The sequence below is a fragment of the Rhipicephalus microplus genome, chromosome 9 (assembly GCF_043290135.1).
Source record: "Rhipicephalus microplus isolate Deutch F79 chromosome 9, USDA_Rmic, whole genome shotgun sequence".
Classification (NCBI taxonomy): domain Eukaryota; kingdom Metazoa; phylum Arthropoda; class Arachnida; order Ixodida; family Ixodidae; genus Rhipicephalus; species Rhipicephalus microplus.
The window spans coordinates 71,832,562-71,853,433 of NC_134708.1; the positions used below are offsets into that span (position 1 = coordinate 71,832,562).

At 45.8% G+C, this 20,872-nt stretch overlaps 2 protein-coding genes across 4 annotated transcripts in view; one reads left to right on the top strand and one right to left on the bottom strand.

The window, feature by feature from the left end:
• The window catches only part of ArfGAP1 (ADP-ribosylation factor GTPase-activating protein 1), a 65,249-nt gene extending 54,312 nt beyond the window's left edge, over window positions 1–10,937 (bottom strand). For 2 of the 3 annotated variants that reach the window (XM_037415211.2, XM_037415210.2), the window contains exons 1-4: window positions 10,819–10,937; window positions 5,987–6,075; window positions 4,209–4,318; window positions 1,892–2,063 (exon numbers count right to left, since the gene is read on the bottom strand). In XM_037415211.2, coding sequence (XP_037271108.2) covers window positions 1,892–2,063; window positions 4,209–4,318; window positions 5,987–6,046 — 342 coding nt within the window. In that variant the 5' untranslated portion in view covers window positions 6,047–6,075; window positions 10,819–10,937. Of the gene's footprint in view, window positions 1–1,891; window positions 2,064–4,208; window positions 4,319–5,986; window positions 6,076–8,576; window positions 8,596–10,818 lie in introns of those variants that run through there. The other variant, XM_075873806.1, reaches the window with a different exon arrangement.
• Window positions 10,938–11,285: 348 nt separating this feature from the next.
• On the top strand, window positions 11,286–20,010 carry LOC119163254 (THAP domain-containing protein 10). Its single transcript, XM_037415209.2, has 4 exons — window positions 11,286–11,716; window positions 17,238–17,373; window positions 17,854–17,976; window positions 19,805–20,010. The coding sequence occupies exons 1-4, from the start codon at window positions 11,378–11,380 to the stop codon at window positions 19,888–19,890; spliced, it is 684 nt and encodes a 227-aa protein (XP_037271106.2). The 5' UTR covers window positions 11,286–11,377; the 3' UTR covers window positions 19,891–20,010.
• The last annotated feature ends 862 nt before the right edge of the window (window positions 20,011–20,872 follow it).

Here is a 20,872-nt window from a genome sequence, read left to right on the forward strand (position 1 = left end):
GAGCAGGAGTCCCGTTGCTAGGCGCGTCGATGCGACCACTCTCTTGCGTAGATGAAGCAGAAGCTGCCCCACAGGTACCGTCGGCGCACGTGCGAGCGGAGAGCCTCGCCGCGCGGACAAGCTTCATAGCTCGCTTCCTTGCACCGAACGATTGTAGCGTTTTCTTTTTCGTTGGGCGCATCGTGAGCAAACACAACAACGGTCTCGTATAGACGGTTGAAAATCGTCTCGTAAAGACGGTTGAAAATCGTTTCGAAGACAGTTGAAACGTGGAGAGTATGCGAACGGCTGCAACGATACACGGAAGCGAGCGGAACACAAAGACTCCGGACGGAGGAGCAGCAGACGAGCGGCCGCATCGGCCGCATTATGCGCAAGAGCGCTACGTCATCGCGCGCAGCAGCCAATGGCAGTCGCGAGCTCCCCCGCGTCCTTGGGGAGCGTGCGCTTCGCCCAATCCCAGCTGCGCGCCTCAGCCGCGGGAAACTTGAAAGCTCTCGCGAGCCCTCCAATCATGAGCGGCTTGCTCCTCTCCTGCACTGCCGCCGGCGACGCAGGTGGCGGGGAAAGAAAGAGCAAGAATTCACAAACAAAAACACCAAAATGGCGGCGCTCCGTCGAGCGGTCAAGAAACTGCGATCACGCCAAGTTGGGGTATTTTGAGCACTCGCGCGCCGCTCGAGGGCCGCCGCGGCATGTTCTAAACTTTATTTCAAATGGTTTCGCGACGAATTAGACGTTGATATTTACAGAAAAGGTAGTTTATGACACATACTGCTCGAATATGTGGTTTGCCAAAAATCGACTTTTTCGCGATTTTTCGGTTTTCAAAGGCCGCGTCCCCCCTTAATGTAAAACTCTTTTCCAATTTTCTTCAGATTTGATATGCACTCAGACCTCAATATAACAAACCCAGATAAAACGAAATACCGGATTTAAGGAATTAAATTAAAAATGGTCTGAAAACGAAAAATACTTCTAACAAATGTTTTGATATAACAAACTTATGTTTATGTAAAATGAAATTTCTATATAGTGAGGTTCGAGTGTGTCTAGATTTGACTGTAGAAAGACAGGAAAGTGTACTCTTTCTTTAGGCCACTGGCACACTTAACGTCACAGTCATTGACGCACAGCTTTATGCACTCATTACCCTCCAACAATACAACCAGCTGTTCAAAAATATGATATAAACTGTTTATCAGAACAGTCTCGTCTTCAGAGTGGAATTTTGATACTTCAATAATTTTGTTTACATTTTTATTCGATGTCCATTTAAAATAAGAAAAAGCAAATCATCAAGGAAGAGAACTGTTGGGAATTGAAAATCTGTGTCAGTAAGTTCTGCTTTAAAAAACAAGTCATTGGCAACTTAGACCCTCAGCAACCAGAAAGCCATTCTTACACAACAGAAATATGAAAGTGCACATCGCCGTGTTAATTACCTATCTGCTAGGAATAACAATTTATGTGATGGCAATCACATGTCATGGCAAGTGCCTGTGAGAGTGGTAAGCGTAAACTCATGATCGTCATGCCCAAATATACGTAGTTAACAAACTATTTCCTTGCTTACATGAAAGCTTACATTGTCTGTCAGCTGATCTATTGCTTGAATCCACTTATCGCAACCATCACACGCACAGGAGCCACAGCAGACAGCTGTCAAATGCTGCAGATAGTGCATTCTCAAAATCATGTAACGGCTTATCAGCCAAATGCCAGAAAGTGCACTGCTCCGGCATATCTACTCTTGCTACTTTCCCAGGAGCATCTCAAGTGCTCCTGTTTTGGCAGAACCCAAAAGTTCAGCATGACCAGCTTTGCATGCTTTGCTAACTGACCAATCGCAAAGTGGAGGGCACCACTAACACCAGCCAAGGAGTCGTACCTTGTCCCTGTAGAGAGCAGCCGCCTTGGAGTCGTAGCGCTGGGCCAGGGGTGCGGTGGGGTCCCAGTCCAGCTGGGCCTCGAGGAAGCGGCGCGCCTTGTCGTTGCCACCGACACGCATCTTCTCCAGCTCCAGGTCCTTCCACTTGTCCATCGTGATGGATCGCACGAAACTGCACAACGCAAAAGCAAGCTGGTAAGCTGGGCAAGGACCCCAAGATACAAAGCGGATGACCTTGGCAAAAGAGCTAAGGCCTCGCGATATACACACACACTCGCCAAACACTCAGATTCGCAGTGGAGACTCAAATTCAAAGCAGACCTCCCATTGTACGAGCACAGCCGTAAATATCCGGAAAAGTACTTCCAACAGCCTCGCGCTAAGAAAACAACAGAAACAAGCGACAGAAGCTCAAGAATTTTCTGGCGCTCATCAATGTCGCTTTCGCCGCAGTACTCTGGTGGGATGTGACAAAGTGCTGTGGGATAAGGAAGGAGCTACTAGTGGTCAGAGGTCACAACGCATGTAATTTGTTAACAAGGCACGCTTACTCGCACCGTATATTTGTAAGTACAAGCATGCTCAGTGACATCTCAAAACTTCAATGGCAATCATCCAGAGCTATTCATGACGTCGTTAGCTGCCCCAATAAATTGAAATTTAAGCCAACTTGATTTTGTCGCATGCTAATTTTGCATGTTTTCTGGTGGTGCGAATTTCTGTTGATAGAAATATTTGTGGTGACTCTGCGAGATTCATATCACTGTGGTTTTAATATGCACATATTATCAGTTATTTCTGAAATCAACTGAGAGTTCAGAGCATGTCCTGTGCAATCCTCGTCCCATCTCTTGTCCAGTAATGCACAATTTCAATTAAATGAACACCACAGAAACACGGAATAAAATGAGGGCCCCGTTTTAGAACTGCGATCCACTAGACTCTGATGTGCATCAGACATGCGACAGATCGTGACTGACAATCAAAGAGCAACTTATGGAGACTGATGTTCGCGCTGGCAGGTGCACCTTGCCAATCTTAACACCTGAAATGCCTCGTGGTAGGTACCATTGGCGTACTGGCACCACATGCCCCACCAACTCCTGCGAGCCGAGTGTCAGCATATGCGAATGCCCAGCCACAGTACTACAGATTGGTTCAATAGGTTTTCAACTGCTGTATGCAGCTGAAAAATGGGGCAGTGAACAAAAGACCCAAAATGGTCTTTTTGACAAACATGAACAATGCAACTAGAGGCTTTTCAATCAACTTTTTCGCATGACTTTGTTAGGGTAGTAATGCTTTCGTTTGGGCTAGTTGAAACATAATGCACGGCTATGCTAGAAAACAAGGAGAAACAAAAAATGTACGCAGGACTTTTAAAATAGACAGGACTTTTATAATGGAGTTTCAAGTATACGCCCATCCGATGTACACCTCTCCTTTGTCCTTGTTTTTTTTTTTTTTTTTAGTGCAGCCATGCATTAAGTTCCAAGCTTACACTGACTAGCCCAAACAAAAGCGTCAATGCATCAAATTTTAAGTCCCCTTGGCTCTTTTTTATAAAGAAGTTGAAAGTTTGCACTCGCCCGGTGTACATTTCTTTCTTTTGTCCTTGTTTTTTTAGCACGGTCATGCATTGAACTCTATTCGGGGCTCTCTATAATGCAGCCAAAATCATGCCAACGTTGTCACCGTTGTCATTTCGATGGCAACTAGAGTATTGCTACTTAAATGTATCCTGTAAGTGCTCCGCAACATTCGTTCTTGCTAAGTGTGACCTCTCCTGTGTGAAAGGCGTGTGGTGGAATTTCTATAACTTCGAAAATTGGGGGACCCTTAAGCTCCGCCTTTAACAGTTGAACACGACAGCGATATCCACATGCATGCACATGCACACTCACACACACATTCACTTTCCCAATCGCTAGCCTGCCCTCAAATTTCGGTGGAGACCACAAGAAAACCCAAAGCGTGAACGCCCCCCTCCCGACGCCAACACCAGAATTATAGCTGAGCCTATATATAAGAGACATGCACCGGAAAGCAATTCTCATCTCTTATACCAAGTGTCTCTTATAAGCAGGGTGCAAGTTTTAGTGTAGGCACACTGGCGTCTTTTATACTCGCTTGTCTCTTACATCAGAGTTTCTTAAGCACACTGGCTTCTCTTACACTCGCTCTCTCTAACATCAGTGTCTCTTTCGAAGAGGTCTGACTGTACCCTGAAGCGAGCTCTTTAATGAATCGCATTAAAAATTTGTGTCACCACACCCCCAGTACGAGCGACGACAACAAAGTATACCATTGGTCTCACCTGAGGTGCACACCAAGACCCCGGTGTTTTCCCGAGCATTCCAGGCAGATCCAGATGCCATAGGTGACACTGACCCACTGGGGGTTGTGGGCTCCACACTCGAAGCATTTCTGTGTGTGAACAGCAAGGGATAGGAGGGCAGGGAAATGGTAAGAGAGAGTGTCGAGTAAACGAGCACTGCCACGCGAAATTTTTACAGCTATAGAAAAAATGCCGAAACACCTCGGGAACATTTTCATAGGACTGTTTCTGTGCATATCAACTGTGGTTGAAAGTTTTGTGTTTGATTACACTTCTGTCCCGTTTACTGTTAAAAAAAGCTTCCTGTTGGAACCGCGTGGGAGTGCATTACAGTGTGCTGACATGGTTGAGCACTGCACCCGCTAGGTGGTGATAGTTGCACCTGGTGGCTTGTCTTCTTTGAAGAAACTGACACTGGTCAGTAATAGTGAGCCTATAATTAGTAATTAATCTGTTCTGCACTGCAGAAAACGATGTGATGTGTTATGACTCACAGGGCCCCCCAAGAACACATGGAAGCAAAAAAAAAAAAAAACTCGAGGCCCAAACTTTTGTGTCAGTGCCGCTTCAAGAACATCCACATTCATTCTGTAGAAAAAAAAATGCGGTAACAACATGAAAGGTTCAGATATGCATGTCGCCAGTCTGATTATAACCAATCGAATGTAATCTCAGTGGTACAACCTTAAACACGAATTTACAGAACACAAGTTCCATGGCGATGCCAATTTCCCCTCCACTAATCAAGGCATGAAACTTAATGGGTACCTGCATGTGTCGCAAAAACAAACCGAGGCCGAGGCATTTATTTGGAGGCTCTGTTGCCATAGTTACCCCCTTCCCAATAATCTTCCGTTGTTGTCCTAGGGCTACACAAGTTTTTGGCCCCCCCTTTTTTTTAATCTCTTGTGCTCCCCAAACTCTTGTCACTTATTCTGCATTTTAGAGCTAAAACACCAATTTCGGATATCTCAGCATCGCCTGTACCCCTACAACAGCTTTCTGTCCTGCACACTAAGATTCGACAGAACGGACGCAATCAAACTTGAAAAGTTTTAAAGCAAGGTGCTCACACTGAAGTCCATATGATACCGTGCTTCTCAGCCTGGCAATCTTAAAATTCTGTAAAATCTCAGACACGACACTGAACAAGGCAAAAAATGTATCAGAGAAGATTTTAAAAAGGTTTGCCATAAGCAGAATTGTGTCCATGAATACATAAACCTTTACACAAGGAACAGCAAATATGGCGCAGCAAGTGCTGACAAACAACACCTCACTTTCAGATCCCACTTCTCCACAACTTCGGTGTTTCAGATTTGGCTTGTTTCAGGAAACTGTCATAAGAGTGCCAACATAGCATTCAGAGACTAACCTCATACAGGTTAAACCCCAACGTCCCAAAACCAAAATATGATTACGAGCCGCCGCAGTGGACTGCACCGGAAATTTTGACAACCTGGGGTTCTTTAACTTGCACCTAAATGCAACTGCACGGGCCTCAAGCATTTTTGCCTCCATCGGAAACACGGCCGCCCCGGCCGGGATTCGATCCCGCGACCTGCGGGTCAGCAGTCGAGCATTATAACCGCTAGACCACCGTGGCGGGATAACGTTCTGATACTGACAAGCTCAATATAAATAGCTAACGGAACAGCTACTCAACACTTACCACATCATTTATAACACAAGCCTGAATTCATGAACATTGTATGAGGAGGTATGAATAGGTGAAAACAAAAGAGTTCACCACTCACGTTATTCGAATCCCGGGGCTTCAGGTCTTGTAAGACCCTTCTCGTTCGTGGACTAGCCATGGTGGTCTGCCTCTGTGGGGACTAGCTGCCTACGATGACCATGCACAAAAATTATTGCACAGAGCAGAAGTGTCCATTAACACTGTCGCTAAAAATAGAGAAAGGGCTGTCATTAATAACAGAGACGCAGAGTGGCAATAATCGAACAATGCAAATGGTTACTTGAGGAACCAAGAGCTTAAATCTACGGAGACCGAGGAGAACAAAAAAAAAATTCCTCCTCAACACATTCGCGCAATGTGAGGTTCTCCTAACGCATCCGTTACTCTGAACATATGTACTAGGGCCCTTGGAGCTTAGTTTCCAAGTGCCCTAGTACTTCCAGTCTAGGGCACTTCCAGTCTAGGGCAAAACAAAAACAAATGTAGGGTGGCTTAGCACCTGTGGTACAAAGACTCAGGTAGCAGCAGAGCTGGTGGCGTTCTCCTCCTTATAACCTCACCTCCCATTTCTCTCTATCTATATTTATATTCATTTCACTTCATCTCAGTACTTCTAGCTTCCTCTCTCTAGCTCTCTTATTCTTTCCATCTTTTTTCTTTCTACTATTTGTTTTCTGTTTTTTTTATTATAGAATTTCGTAAAATTAACTAGAGGGGACTCTGGCGCAGCGATCGTTTAGCAGCTATAGGAATGATGGGTAGTGCACAAATTTGCCTTGTCTTCGTACTTGTGGGCCTCGAATCGCACTTCCGGCTTCGTTTATTGCTGCATTTAGGTTCTGTTACGAACAAAAGAACAAACCGTTTTGAACTCATGACCCAATTCGAATTGGCGAGCCTAAAAGATTAAGGCGGTAAAGCGCAACCGATAAACTATTGCCATTTGTTGTTTCGTGACAATACAGCTTCAAGCCGTGCGAAACCAAACCGAACGTAAAGTACAAAGATTAGGCAAATCTGTGTACTACCCATAATTTCCACGCTCGCTGAGGCGCCATGCGTTGTAGCTCCCATAGACACTAGTGCCAGAGTTCCTTCTAGTGTATAAATAGGAAACTAAGCGTTTTACTCCCTACCTTCTTTTCCTTCTCCCACTCACATCTGGCCCTCTCTCTCTCAGATCTCTTTCCCACCTACTATCTGTAATGTGCTTTACAAGGTCACACTTTGCTCTGCTACTTTTTTAATTAGAATCTTTCTATCTTCATTTCTATTGCTCTGTCGCTGTACTCACCTCGCCCACCAGAGTTACCGCATCTTGTGCTAGGAAAATCTGCACTTGAGCTTAAGGGAAAAAGTAGAAGATGAAAATGATGAAGGGCAGGATGAAGAGAGCACCTGTCGGTTGATGACGATGTATGTCTGGTGACCCCACACAAACCACAGCGAGCTACAACATTTCTGCCGCCAAAAGCACTTTTTCTACGCATCCGTGGTCGTGGGATTCACTCGCAACAGTAGCTCCAACACCCACAGTTTCCACCAAAGCTAAAAAAAGGCAGAGTTCACACACGGCTCCACATACACACACAAGCAAAACTTGCACAAGCTCATCTACATGCAATTGACGAGACCTTCCTGTGCAGTATCCTCGCATTCCCCAAGGCTCCACAAACATTTCAACTCCCTCACCCACTACAAAACACACCTCTGTGTGCAGCCTTGAAAGAAGCCATGGAGTGTGACGCAGATTCGAAACATTTATCTTTCGACATCACCAATTTGTTCAGTCAACGTTGCATCATAAGCAGAGCATAACAGATAACTATGCACTTGAGTATGCAAATGGTAGCTCCAAAGCATAGATGTGCAACAATAATCAAAGCATCATTGATGATGTATTTAGCAGTTACTACATCAACAGCAGAGTCACCTACCACGGCAAATTGATCTCCACATCAGTCAATGCCCCATGCCGAAAGGTTGGTAGACACATAGGCACTTGGAAATTATTTTAGACGGTGCACCAAAAGAACGATTCTTAACCACTGCATTAGGACGCTAACGCACCATAATTGGAGGAATGGTTGAGTGTTTGGAAAGCTGCAACACATAGTTTTCTAAAATTAACTAGTGAGGACTCTGGCACTGGAACTGTCCAGCCAGTTCTTCAGCCAGAATAATGGGTGGTACGCAAATTTGCCTAGTCCTCATGCTTGCCGCTTCGAATGTTCTTGTGACTTTGTTCATTGCAGTCTTTTTTTTTTTTGTTTTCGAATAAAAGAACCAGACTCTTGTGAAATTCGTGAGCCAATTTGAATTGAAGAGCCTAAAAAGGTCACGGTGGTGAAGCGGAATCAGGTCGCACGGAGCCAAACGAACGAAGATTAGACAAATTTGTGTACTACCCACCATTCATATGCTGGCTGAAGTGCCGTGCGATGCAGCTTCCATTAGCAATATAAGCACACTAGTGTACTTAAAGGAAACTCTATGCTGTAACATGTGCGACAACACTGGGAAAGCTGTACACAGCGGGGATGACAGGTCGAGGTAGAAATTCGTGACGAACTGGAATGACGACGAGGTATGCACAAGGTATCATAGCCAGTTTAGGTTGCAAGCCGAACATCTCTCAACCCGCTTACAAAGCTCAGCACAGTAGCGACATCATTCGGCAGTCCTGTCATCAAGAGCAGGGTCATCGAACGCAGCAACGAGAGCTCCACGTCTGTCGACTCCGCAAGGCGAAGAACCGTGAAATTGGTTTTTCTTTCTGCGGGCGTGCCACGAGCACTGTTTATAACCGCTGCGCCGTAGGAATCCACAGCACGAGGAAAAAAAGAGTGCGAGGAGCGCTGCGGCGAGTGTGACGACATTACAAAAGCTGCATCCATTAGAGACAGCCGGGGATGACAGGTCAAGGTAGACATTGGAAAGATGACAGGGCACGCACGAGGGAATTCCAGCCGGTACAATAACAGAGGAGGGCGGCGATACAAGCCGGCAGGTTGGGCGTAGCGGCCGCACGAGCTCGCACTCGTAGCAAAGCAAACAGCGAACACAAGCACGAAGACGCAGCCGGAGGGTATTGACGTCACCACCACCGCGACGTGCAACAACGTTGGCAACGTCACTCGCGTGGTTTCGCGCGCGCTGCATCTGTTTCAAAACGGGCAAGGACTTTTTTTTTTTTTTTTGCGTTCAGACCTTGTTCTCTCTTTCACTGAGAGATTATGCGCGCTGAGCGGAGCGTTCCGAGCCGCAATGGTTTATTACACTTCCGTTTATCGCGCTGCGCCCGCGTGGAACCTTCAGTTTCAGGCTTTTTTTTTTTTTTTTTTCAAGGGTCCCCGCCGTCTAGTGTTTATTCTTAAAACCTCCGATTTCACATGCTCGAATGTTTGCTATGTTATCGGCTTTTTGGAGTCCGGGAACATGAAAAAACGAGGAAGTGCGGCTACAACAACAGTCGGTTGCATGGAGCTAACATTTCACGTGCGGCGTAGCACTGTTATCAGTCGGCAGCACTGTTATCTTTGTGGCCGTTTTTTTTTTTCCGCGAGCTCGCAGATATGCGGCGGTAACTTCGGCACAGCTAGAACATTTATTTCAGTTACCTGAAAGCTACAACGATCAAGCGTCCAGAAAAGCGAAACCGCGAGCTCGTGAAGCCGAGCAACTCGTTTCTGTTATCAATGCCCACACTGCACGTTCCGAAACTCAAACAGCACTGAAACTTCTCGGCTCTATTAAAATAAAATCGAAATTCAAACAATCTCGGCGGTGATTTGATAGCGAAACACTCCGGTGACACTCGTCACTCGAGAGCGCGACAGCCGTATCACTACTGGGTTCACGTAAAAAGCCCATCACCCATTTCCGCAAAAATGACGTCGAAGGAGCTCTTGTCCCGATGAAGACGTCAAGACTTCTTCGAGACCGGCATGAAGAAATCTTATCGAAGCGATAAAAAAAAAAAAAACGCCCAGCTTATACGTTCGCTCTACAAACGGGTTTCTTCGCCACCCTGAAAAGGACTGCCAACGATAAACAGATCATCTCGCTCTGGCTTTGCGATTAGTAGTACTACGCGCTAAGAAGCACGGCGACACATCGGGCGCGCTGCCAAGATATCGGTATTCAAAGAGAAAACGAGCCCGCGCGGACACTGCGACACTTCTTTGCCTTTTTTTTTTTTTCTTGCACAGCCCTCTCGGCTCGCGTGAGAAACAACCGGAAACGGGCTTTTCTTTCACCGGTCCGTCTCGATTCGGAGCACACGGCGGTTTTAATAAGAGAGCAGTAGGAGAGGTGTAACGCTGCTCCCGTTTCATTTTTTCGCGGAAACGAGCGAAACTGCGGACGCCTTCCGTTCCAATAACACTCGCAGCGACCAGTAGTGACGAATAATTAGCAAACCGCCTCGACATACACGAACCAGAAATACGGAACCCCCTAGCTGGTCGAGTTCGAGTAATTACCGTCCCCCCCTCCCCCCTCCCTATTACACCTGTCAGCTCAGCTGTAGTAAACCTCAGCGGACGACGCGTACAGTAAAGGCGGACTTAAGAGAAAACTAAAACCCTGCTGCCCGGCTAGATCAACAGTTAGGTGATGCAGGGTGCGGGCGAAAGGCCGCTGTTGTGACGAAATAACTGGACCAGCCCCAAAACGATTGAATGACCACGACAGCGAGCAGTAAGGAGGCCTGACGTAGCCTTCCTAGGCGGCTTACGACAGTAGCCGAGTTGGCTCGACATTCCGCAGCGCGTGGACAATCCAAGGTTCAGTGGAGGGCGAATGGTGAGCATGCGACACGGGTCTGGAGAAACGAGCTAATTAAAGCGTCGCGGATATAAAGAGATCAGTAGGAAATGCTCAACTTACAACACGGCCGTAGTGCCAGCACGGACAACTCGTGTGGTTGCTGTTGCGGCCACCGAGACTTGCGGCAACGTCAAGCTAGTTTCGTAGTGCAAGTTATCTGTATCTTGCAGTAATTTATTTAGAAAGCCACAAATACAAGAAGGTATTTTTTCGGTTTTATACATTGTTTTATTTTTTTGTTTACATATGTTACATTTAGGCACCAAAAATGTTGGTTTTGTTTGAAGCACGAAAAATTACAGCTACGCTCTAAGCATTGTTTGAGTTTAGACAAATATTAGAGCAGATTATAAGTGTTACACCTGTAGACCAAAAAAAATAGATGCAATATTAGTCATAGAATTAATATATAGGCCTAATATATAGGCTGTATATTAACTCTATCATATTTGTGATCGCGATGAATCCAAGCATAGCCTCCTATATTTTTTATAGAGGAGGCTATGATCCAAGAGTGAAGCTCCTAGCGATATAGTCATCAGCGCAGGCCTCTTTTGTAAACAACGCACATCAGCTGCCGATGACCTGATCGTTGTTTGTTCGAAGACGTTTTAAGAAAATGCCGAGATCTTATTGCGTGGTTGACTTCTGCAACTCGAATCCATACGAAGGCACACTGATTCACAGGTTTCCCGCCGATAGCCGTCAACGACAGCACTGGATCGATTTCGTGCGCGCCACGGGACGCGAAGATTGGGTTCCAAAGAAAACCTCTCGCATTTGTTCACTTCATTTCGAGCCATCGTGCTACATGACAGTTCCCGAGTTCTTGCCAATTGGTGTCTCGCGAAGTCGCCTTGTGTTACGGCGCGGTGTCATCCCGACCATTTACCCACACATGATCCCCTCGACGGCAGAAAGCGGTTCCACTCCTCCGCCCAAGCGCCCTCGTCACGAGGTTCGTACCTGTGGTTTGTACGTATACATAATGTGGATGGATAAGGCTGTACCCTTTAGAACGGGCGTGCACGTGCGTCACGCAGCGCCCCTTCCGTCACTTCCGAAATGCAGTACCGATATGCCCGGGTACTTACCGACTCCGTCGCCGACCGCTGCCGTGTTGTTTCCTCGTGCTTGCGCCCGTTTAGTTTTGCCTCACGATGCAAGTTAGAGGAATTATCAGCTGCTAGTGAGGCAAGTTCATTCAGTAGTCCATGAAGAGGGAGCAGAACTTCGGGGTGTCCACTTCGCCGAAGGTTATTACCTAAAATTGAGAATGCACAATGCGATATTCTGAAAAGTACCGGCGTGTTTGGCTAGCGCGGATTAACAAAAACTACTTGAAAAAACTTGGTGATATATGCGTCTTCAGGTGTAACTTCATTACCAGTTAGTGCTATTGGCAATGTTCATAGACTGTCGTGCCGCCTAGCGGAACTCAGAAGCGTCCTCTCATGGAGGAACAGTAGGCAGACGCTCCCAATGCTGCCTTGTTTGGCAGTGCTAGCCGCAGTGTTAACGTGTTAGCAAGAGACAAACACAAACGACTTTGTATGTTTCGTGCATCAGTGAATATACCGGACCGTCCGTGACATGATAAAGCATATTCGTTCTTGCAAGACGCGAAGTTTTCAAAACTTATCGTCTCGCAAGAACGAATCGTCGTGAAAATACACGGCAACTCGCGCTTTCGATTATAACCCGCAGAGTACACATATCAGCTTCGCGAGATTTTCTGCAGCCACTTTGGATTGTTAAATGCAAACGTCTGACCATTTCATTTAAACTCGCCTTGTTTTACGTGCGTATGGCATTCGTCGGTGCTTTTGTTGTGCATCAATCCCATAACATTCTTTGTACGCGGAAAGTAGCGCAGGCTCGCGATTTCCGCTTCCGAACCTTGGCCTACGCTGCACCGCTTGTTTTTACGTTCGTCGATAGATGGCATCACACTACAAGTGATTCCTTTCTTGCCGGGTATCGGAGCGAAATGATCCCCGCACCCCCAGATAAACGTGGTGAGTGACGCCGTGTGGGTCTTGTGCTTGGTAAATGAGGCATTGTGCTATTGAAGTCGTTTGGCAGAGAAAATTCCTCAGATTACTTTCAGCAGTGATGTTCAAAGAAACCGTCTTGACATCAAGGATTTTTCACTGGACGTAGATGGTTGTCAACGCGCTGAGAGTGACAGCGACGATGAACGATAAGCTGCTAGCTCACGAGCAGAGAGTTGCACTTCACATCCCGTTATGCGCCAATGTTTTTTCATGCTCGTAAGTTACTTTAATTGTATTTATTGTATAATATCCTTCAGCAAGCTCAAAATAATAGCATACTTTTTCTTGTGAATTGAATATATCCCAATTACTGTAGATATTACAAAGTGCCACATGCCGCCAACACGCTCGACCAGCGAGACAAAATAGAGCAATGAAATATGCAGTTATGGCTACAGTTCATGCTAACTTCTGCACTTCACTGGTGCTGTCCGAACGACATTGTTGTACAACAAATTTTCGCAATTTTGGCATTGCGAAAAGCGTATGCGTGACGTATATTCGTTTCAATATCCTTGTTTCGATCGGGCTGATGAAACCTGCAACATCCAAGTGTAGGGAATCGCGCACTGTTAGAGTCTGATCATGGCTGTGACAAAGATGCTACTTAATGGGAGCTTAAATGCTTGTGTTTCATTGAAGAAGTAGCTATAGATGCTTATAGTGCAAGTAACGATGATGCCTAACGTTTACAAATCATCGCTACATTAAACATTCGTCCCTGTGCAGCCGCGACGGCGTGCTATTCGCTAGTGGCCTACTACTGTGGCAAATCCACCAGACAGGCTCGGCACAAATGATCTTGCAGTGCCGTTCAGTTCATGTGATTTCTGGTTCGCGCAGTTTTTTGTAGCACGCACAGGATTACGCAAAGCATCGTTGATACATGGTGGATCAGCCGACACCACCACCCTTTGCAATGCGGCTTCAAATGAGGTAGCGAACATTCAGCAGTTCCTAGTGGCTGGGGAAGTACTTTGGTTCGATATACATTCATTTGACGATCAACAGTTCGATTGGTTGATATGTGAGGTTTAACGTCCCAAAACCATCATATGATTATGAGAGACGCCATAGTGGAGGGCTCCGGAAATTTCGACCACCTGGGGTTCTTTAACGTGCACTCAAATCTGAGCACACGGGCCTACAACATTTCCGCATCCATCAAAAATGCAGCCGCCGCAGCCAGGATACGAACCCGCGACCTGCGGGTCAGCAGCCGAGTACCTTAGCCACTAGACCACTGCGGCGGGGCGACGATCAATAGTTCATCCGGTGAAAGCGGCAGGGGGGTACGTCCAAGCGTCCTATCTTCTCTTACGCAATTTCAAGGGTTGATTATCCTTCCACAGCTATCTTGGATTGCACGCGTGCCACTATATACCTTGGGCATTGCGAATAGTCAAGCACTTACCTGCAAACAGAGATAGCTTACCAATATACTCTACATACAAACTTGTCTGTGGCCACTGCGTGCACAATCAGTGTGCCAGAGAGGCTGTTAAAATCGTGATGGCGATCACAAAAATCCGAGTATTGCATTGAAGCAAATTGTGAAAATGGATGTGAAACAATATTAGTTCACTTTGAAGTATAGCCGATCGGTTTGAGTTGGAGGGTCAGGATTTTTAAAAATTGGTCAATTAATTCTCTAAAACGGTCTCCATCATTTTGAGGGACTCCACTGCACATTGGCATACAACAAAAGTAAAATACAAAGTGAAAAATGTGTCAAAATATATGCAAAACAAAAAGTGACCGGCAATACTGCGGCACGCACCACGCGAAGTCTATCTACCTTACATAATATTTTCCTCGGCTGTTTCCACATAGTCTAATCAAAGAGGCACTGTTTAAAACACTTGCGGTGGCCGCGCTGCTACTTTGGTCGCATCGGTCTCAGCAATATATTAATATTATATCTCTTTTAAATTTGCCTAGCTCTGCACAACTTTTTTTCTATCGGAGCTGCAGCGCTTCACTCATCCACTCTTAATATTGCGGCTCAAGAGACTTTGGGCTTTCACTTGTTCTTGGGCCACGCAATTTGTAGTGAAAGCGAGATGACAAGCCCTCGTAGGTCAGGGCAGATAGCCGGTGTACGCGGTGGCAGGTATACGTGTTGCACATCTTGATTTTCTGGTCTTGTATCGAGTGAACAAGCGAGGCCTTCCTGATCTGATGAGCTCATTAAAGTATGACAACAAAAAACCACAATGCTTCCTTTTCAACATCGTACACAGCAACAGATGACGAGCCCTCAACAGACCGCGCTGCAGCACGCAAACTGCTGTAGGTGCCCAGGGAGGTACCCGGGCATGGCGGGAGAGGGCGACAACGGCGGAAGTGACATCAAATGAACACTATGTACTGGGTGCATGTTGCACGTTCGATTAAAGGGGTCCTGCAACACCTATGACGGCAGATTTGTCCATCCCTCCTGTGGTGTCCACACCCCCACTGCGCCACGGGTACCTGGTTGGCACTGCATACCCCGCTGGGGGCGCCACGGTACTTCCGCAGTATAAAATGACGGAATATCCTGCACAATGCCGCGATGAGCGCCAGCATCAATTTTGCAACGTCAGCGCCGCAAAGAATGGGGCTCGGGCCGTTGCCGCGAAACGGGAGCGACGACATGTCAATCCTGAATTTCGGGCTCGTGAAGCTGAAAGGAAACGTCAACGCCGGCAAGCGGACCCTAAACTCTGGGCTCGGGAAGCCGAATCGAAACGTCGTCAAGCAGTGGATCTCAAGGCGGCACGGCAACGCATGTCCGAATTGCAATGTAAACCTCGAGTGGCGGATCTCGAGGCAACGCGACAACGCGAAGCGGAATCGAAACGCTATTGTCGAGCGGCGAATCTCGAGGTGGTGCGACAACACGAAGCCGAATCGAAACGCAAAGGATCCCGATGTGATGAGGCTATGGGAAGCTGAATGGAAACATAAACTTCGAGCGGCGAATCTCGAGGGGGCCCGGCAACCCGAAACTGGATCGAAACGCATATGTCAAGCAGCGGATCGAAGCGACGAGGCAACGGGAGTTGGTGGGGAAGGCAACGAAACACTTGAAGCAGCTGCTGCAACCCGGGACTGATGGCATGAGCGCCACGTACATCCACCTAGTACAATATGGTGCCAAGGTGTCTTACGTGTTCTCAATACATTCTCATTTGTCGTCTCAAAAGATCATACAGTCTCCTGCTCAAGCGAAACATCTCCCTGCTGCTTCGCATCTGTACACGATTCCCTTCAGCGGGAAATAATGTATTTTTTTTTTTTTTCGTGTAACCATCACATGGCCTCATTACAGCAGTTTATTGCTTGAGAAATCGACTGCCAGAAAAGCTGTTATAATTTATGTAGTACAAGCAGAATTGCATAATTTTCTAGTATGCTGTAACTGCTTTCTCTCGTACCGATTACGCACTGGCAGCTAAGTGGGGAGGGGTGGCACGGGAGAAGTAGGTACTATGTCACGCACATTATATGACCTCGAGCACTTTCGCTCTCTTCCTCTCTGTTCTGTCTCTTTTCTTTTGAACGTACGGCTTTCTTTCAGAGTGATTACGGGCATGTGGCATCCTCCCGCGGCGGCCGTGATTACTGTGCAGCCGACGATGCTCAAACGAGCCAATCGCTGGGAATATGGGTGTATGGCGTCACTTGTATAAAGAACCGGGAACAAGTCCTAGCTGACTTTAAGAATTTATTGTAAATTCCAGGTTACATGCTCTACTATACTGTTTGGCGTGTGTGTTCTCAGGAGCCTCGACTACCTATAGGCACCATTTTCTGACCATGCTGACCATGTTCCTGGGCCTCTTTTAAGGGACCCCAAAATGGTTTTGGTGATTTCGTACAAACACATTGGGCAGGTAAACGGAAGTCCTATGGGTGACTTACTGATTGATTTAGACTCTCAGCGTTTACTGTGTAATCTATTCCAATGCTTTAAAGCTACAAATTGCTGCAGATCACTGCGGCTCGGCCAAACGTCTTTTCAACTGCGCATTCACATTACGACATCCTCTGGTAGTGTGACGTCACCCAGGCTCCTGATCTGATTGGCTGCGTGAGATTGGCTGGCCGGAGCAGAATATCACTCACTCCACGATCTTCGTCCCTGTTTCCCGACGGCATGTGTGCTGCCGAGCACACCGGGTCATGGCTTTCGAGATTGTGCACAACCTGTTCGTGCGCAATCTGAGAGGTCTAGACTAGGCGAAACTCAAATCGTGGAGTGTGCTCATTAGAGCTCTGGGATTGCCTCCTTGTCTGATAAATTGAGGAGGCACGGCAGGAGGGTATAATTGTCCATAGTGGATTAGGTACACGGTATTTCACTAAATTTGTGGTGTGAACGGTTTGATGATGCTCTAGCCTAAACACTGACTAAACTTCAAAAAACTGTTTCAGGATTCTTTGAAGCAACGCAGTGTACGGACTATTCCTTTTATCATGCGGTCACCGTTGGCCTATGAAAATGGGCTGGCAGTTTTGCCCGATTCACTCAACACAGCGGCTGTGGATGTGGCGTACACCAATATGAAATGTAAGTGGTCGCTTTACACAGAATTTCTTGTTTCACGTGGCAATTTTTATCCAAGTTAATATAATGCGCGCTGGTCTTTGACCATCGATATCATTGATGCAATGAGTGCTTGCAGAAACGGTACTTTTTGTGTGAGTGCAAAACTGTAGAGTGTGTTTGCAGTGCCTGTCCGACTACACTGGTTGCGCACAGGCCAACTGTTTTATTTCAAAACTTATTCTGGTGGTGCGAACTAGAGCAATTTCATCTCTTCTGCAGCATGACCCCTAATCCCAGTGCAGTAAATGCACGCACGTACAGCATCTCCCATTTTTAACTTTATCGTGCGAGCATCCACTGCTGTGAACGCATTCGTGCGTGCTCATAGAGACACACACGAACAAAGAGCGAATTTTCCTCGATATTACTATGCTTTAGCTAGACGCAATTGCAACGTAAAAAAATAGTGTCACTTCAGTCAAGCCTGTCTTCCATTCACAGTGAAAAGGAAAGATGTTCAAACGCAATGCGCTGTGCTTGTGTCTTTCAAAACAACTCAAGCGGATATTGGGCGCATTAGGAGATGCACACGGGTCCGAATAAAGAAGCCAGTGAAAGATTCTGGTGAGTGCGATTCATGCTTTCTGTGTTGTCTCTAGGCACTTCAAGCATGTCACATTAATTGTAGAAATATCGTGGCCATGTTTAGCAAAGCAGAGAAAGGTGGAAAGATTGTTTTATTCTAGACAACTTTCATTTTACTTGCAAGCTGACAATGGTGAGAGAGGTGCCCTAGCAGTACTAAATTTTGATGCGATGTTTTGTGAACATTGTGCTCATGTTACCGACGTTGCTTTATGACAACAGTTTGTGCTACATGGGTGATGTGGCATTTTGAAAATAAGACTGCTGATGTCACTTGATAGAAGTGTTGGTTTTGTTGCAAGCTTGAAGAAGTACCTGTGCACCACTGAAAAATAAACACAAACTAAATTAATAGAATAAACAAATGCTTTGAGTGAACTTGTAAGACAATGAAATAACTGTGCAGTGCTGATGAGTGAGGACAAGCTGAATCAGAGTTTGTCCATCTGTCATTTTTGTCAGTCCTCCTTCTTGGGCACTGCACGGCTTTTTGATGATGTCTCACAAGCACGGCCAAACTTCCACGCGCTCGCTTCTACAACAAAGCCAAAAGGCCAACTTCGGTCACCCGATTTTTAGGGGTCAATGGATTTAAATAAAATTGCGTGTTAACCATCATTTATGCTGCATTAGAGTCTAGAGAGATACACTCAAACCTCAATATAACGAACCCAGATATAACAAACTCTAGGTTATAACGAAGTGAGTGAAAAATAGTTTTGTCATAAGTACAGTGGTAATATATGGCTATTCTGCTTTCTTTCTCATCTTCCTTTCCCTTAGTGCAGGGTAGCAAACTGGATGCCCCAATTTCTGGCTAATTTCCCTGTCTTTCCCTCATTTTATTCTCTCTCTATCTCTATGGCTATGACGAATTTTTAGATATAACGAAGTATTTTCGCAACCGATGTGAGTTTATTATAATGTGTACGTAGATGTGTTCAGTATATGTGTACGTAGATTCCTCACAAATCTATTTTATAGATTGTGGCAGCTCTCCGAACTGGCTTCTCACAATTATTGACAATGTTGTGTGTGCATCATTTACGGCAAACTGACAGAACTGAGGTGCCACTGCATCGTCTGCTGTACACAAGGCAACAATCCTGTGCTGTTTGGCAAATGCTTTGTTGGTTCAGCATGCAAATTTCAATTAATTGTGGGCTTGCATGTGATGGGTGGCAAGTAGTGTTGCATTGTGGTTGCACACGATTACAGCAGAAAAAAAAGCATTTTTTAGAACGTGGCTCTTACGACGCCTGTTCTTGCACCCTGCATTGTTGTACCTCGAGTCTCATCGAAAAAGCAAACACAACAAATGATAAAAGTGAGCTAGAAGAGAATGCAAAACAATGACAAGGAAAACAGAGAGTTGCTTAAGAATACGAAATGACACCATTGTACTCGCAATCTGCACCACTGAAGCAAAAGTGCTTACACCGTTGAGGATGAAGCTTGTCGCCAGCATTGCCGAGGGACTGACGAAATTAAAATGTGCGCATACAGCTGGGCTCAAACTTGACGTTAGGAATTATTTTAATCATCGGTGAATTCTTATTAGAAGCACACTTTTATGCAAGTTTTCTGAAATACTACTCCGCTTTTCTAGTACACTGTTGCATGTGATCTACTACAGTAAAACGTACGTGTGCTCTTCTTTTTTTTTCTTTTTTCGCTGAGAATAACTTGGAATTTGCCCTCTACTAGTACACTGTCGTATACAATCTGCCACAGTAAAGAATTTGTTTTGTATTTTTTGCCGCTGAAAGCAACTCTGAATTCGCTGTGTGCTTGATTTGCCTTGCAGAATGCCAGACAGACTTAGAGTTGGCCGATATCTCACTTGTGGAGGAGATGCCTTTGCAATCAGACTTCTCTGACACACAAAGATGACCGCTGTTATAAATCGTACAAGGCTACGCTAGAAAGCACAGCAGTGGAAGTTCCTGCATTGGTCATTTCATGTGAACTCATAGAGAAAGTTGTTATATAAAGTATCCTCGTTTACATTTCTCCAATGTCTTGTGTCTTTCTTTAAAGGGGTACTGACATGAAAATTTTCAGTTGTTGTTTTCTTGCGTCAAATAAAACACCAAGCCAATAAAATGTACCGGTAGGTGTGATTGCACCCTTAAAAGTGATTGCAGTAAGTTCTTGAAAGCTAGTGTTCAGCTCTTACTGTACCGTTACATCAAAGCATGGTAAGGGCCTCTCGTGACACTCATGCAGTACACAGTGACGCTTCCATAGCCGCAGCACACCATGGCCCCATTGATAATTAGAGTATGAAGTTGGGCGTGTTGGTAATGCATAAACGATTACGTAGTGCAAGAATATGAAACTTCGTTCCTTCCCTTGTCCTATGTCATATTTTTTTTGGTGCTACATGATCAGTTAGTTATTCATTGATGATGCACAAGTGCCCCTTCTCAACATTTTTTTACACAAAAGCAGCCATTTTAAAATTTTCGCTAACTGACATCATCGCAACTAGCCACACTGCTGCATGAAGTCATAAGAATCAGTGCTGTAGCCGCATGTGTCGGTGTCAGTTGGTGTGCCATACACAGATCGACTTTGAAATCGAAATAAGGTAGCATGCAATGAGCTTCACGGTTTCTCTGTACACAGGAGCTCTGCATGAGAGAGTGAACTCGGCTTCGAAAATTGGCGTGGACGCCTTTTTAGCGTGGTCAGAAAATACTGCCGATCAGTAGTCAAAGCTTCTGAGGACAGACAAGCCAGACATTATATAGCGCTGCATATGGCTTGGGATATCCAGTAAATTTTCAACGTCGACAACAAAGTATTCTTTTTTCTGCAAATGACCGTGCCACATACCAAAATTCACAACCACTGCATCATGAGCTGCATA

What these genes read in the sequence shown, in the direction of transcription:
- LOC119163254 (XM_037415209.2), top strand. Translation starts at nt 11,378, where the DNA reads ATGCCGAGATCTTATTGCGTGGTTGACTTCTGCAACTCGAATCCATAC. An exon ending in CCAAGCGCCCTCGTCACGAG is followed by an intron (nt 11,717 to 17,237) that starts GTTCGTACCTGT and finishes AAACTGTTTCAG; the next exon opens with GATTCTTTGAAGCAACGCAG. An exon ending in GGCGTACACCAATATGAAAT is followed by an intron (nt 17,374 to 17,853) that starts GTAAGTGGTCGC and finishes TTCCATTCACAG; the next exon opens with TGAAAAGGAAAGATGTTCAA.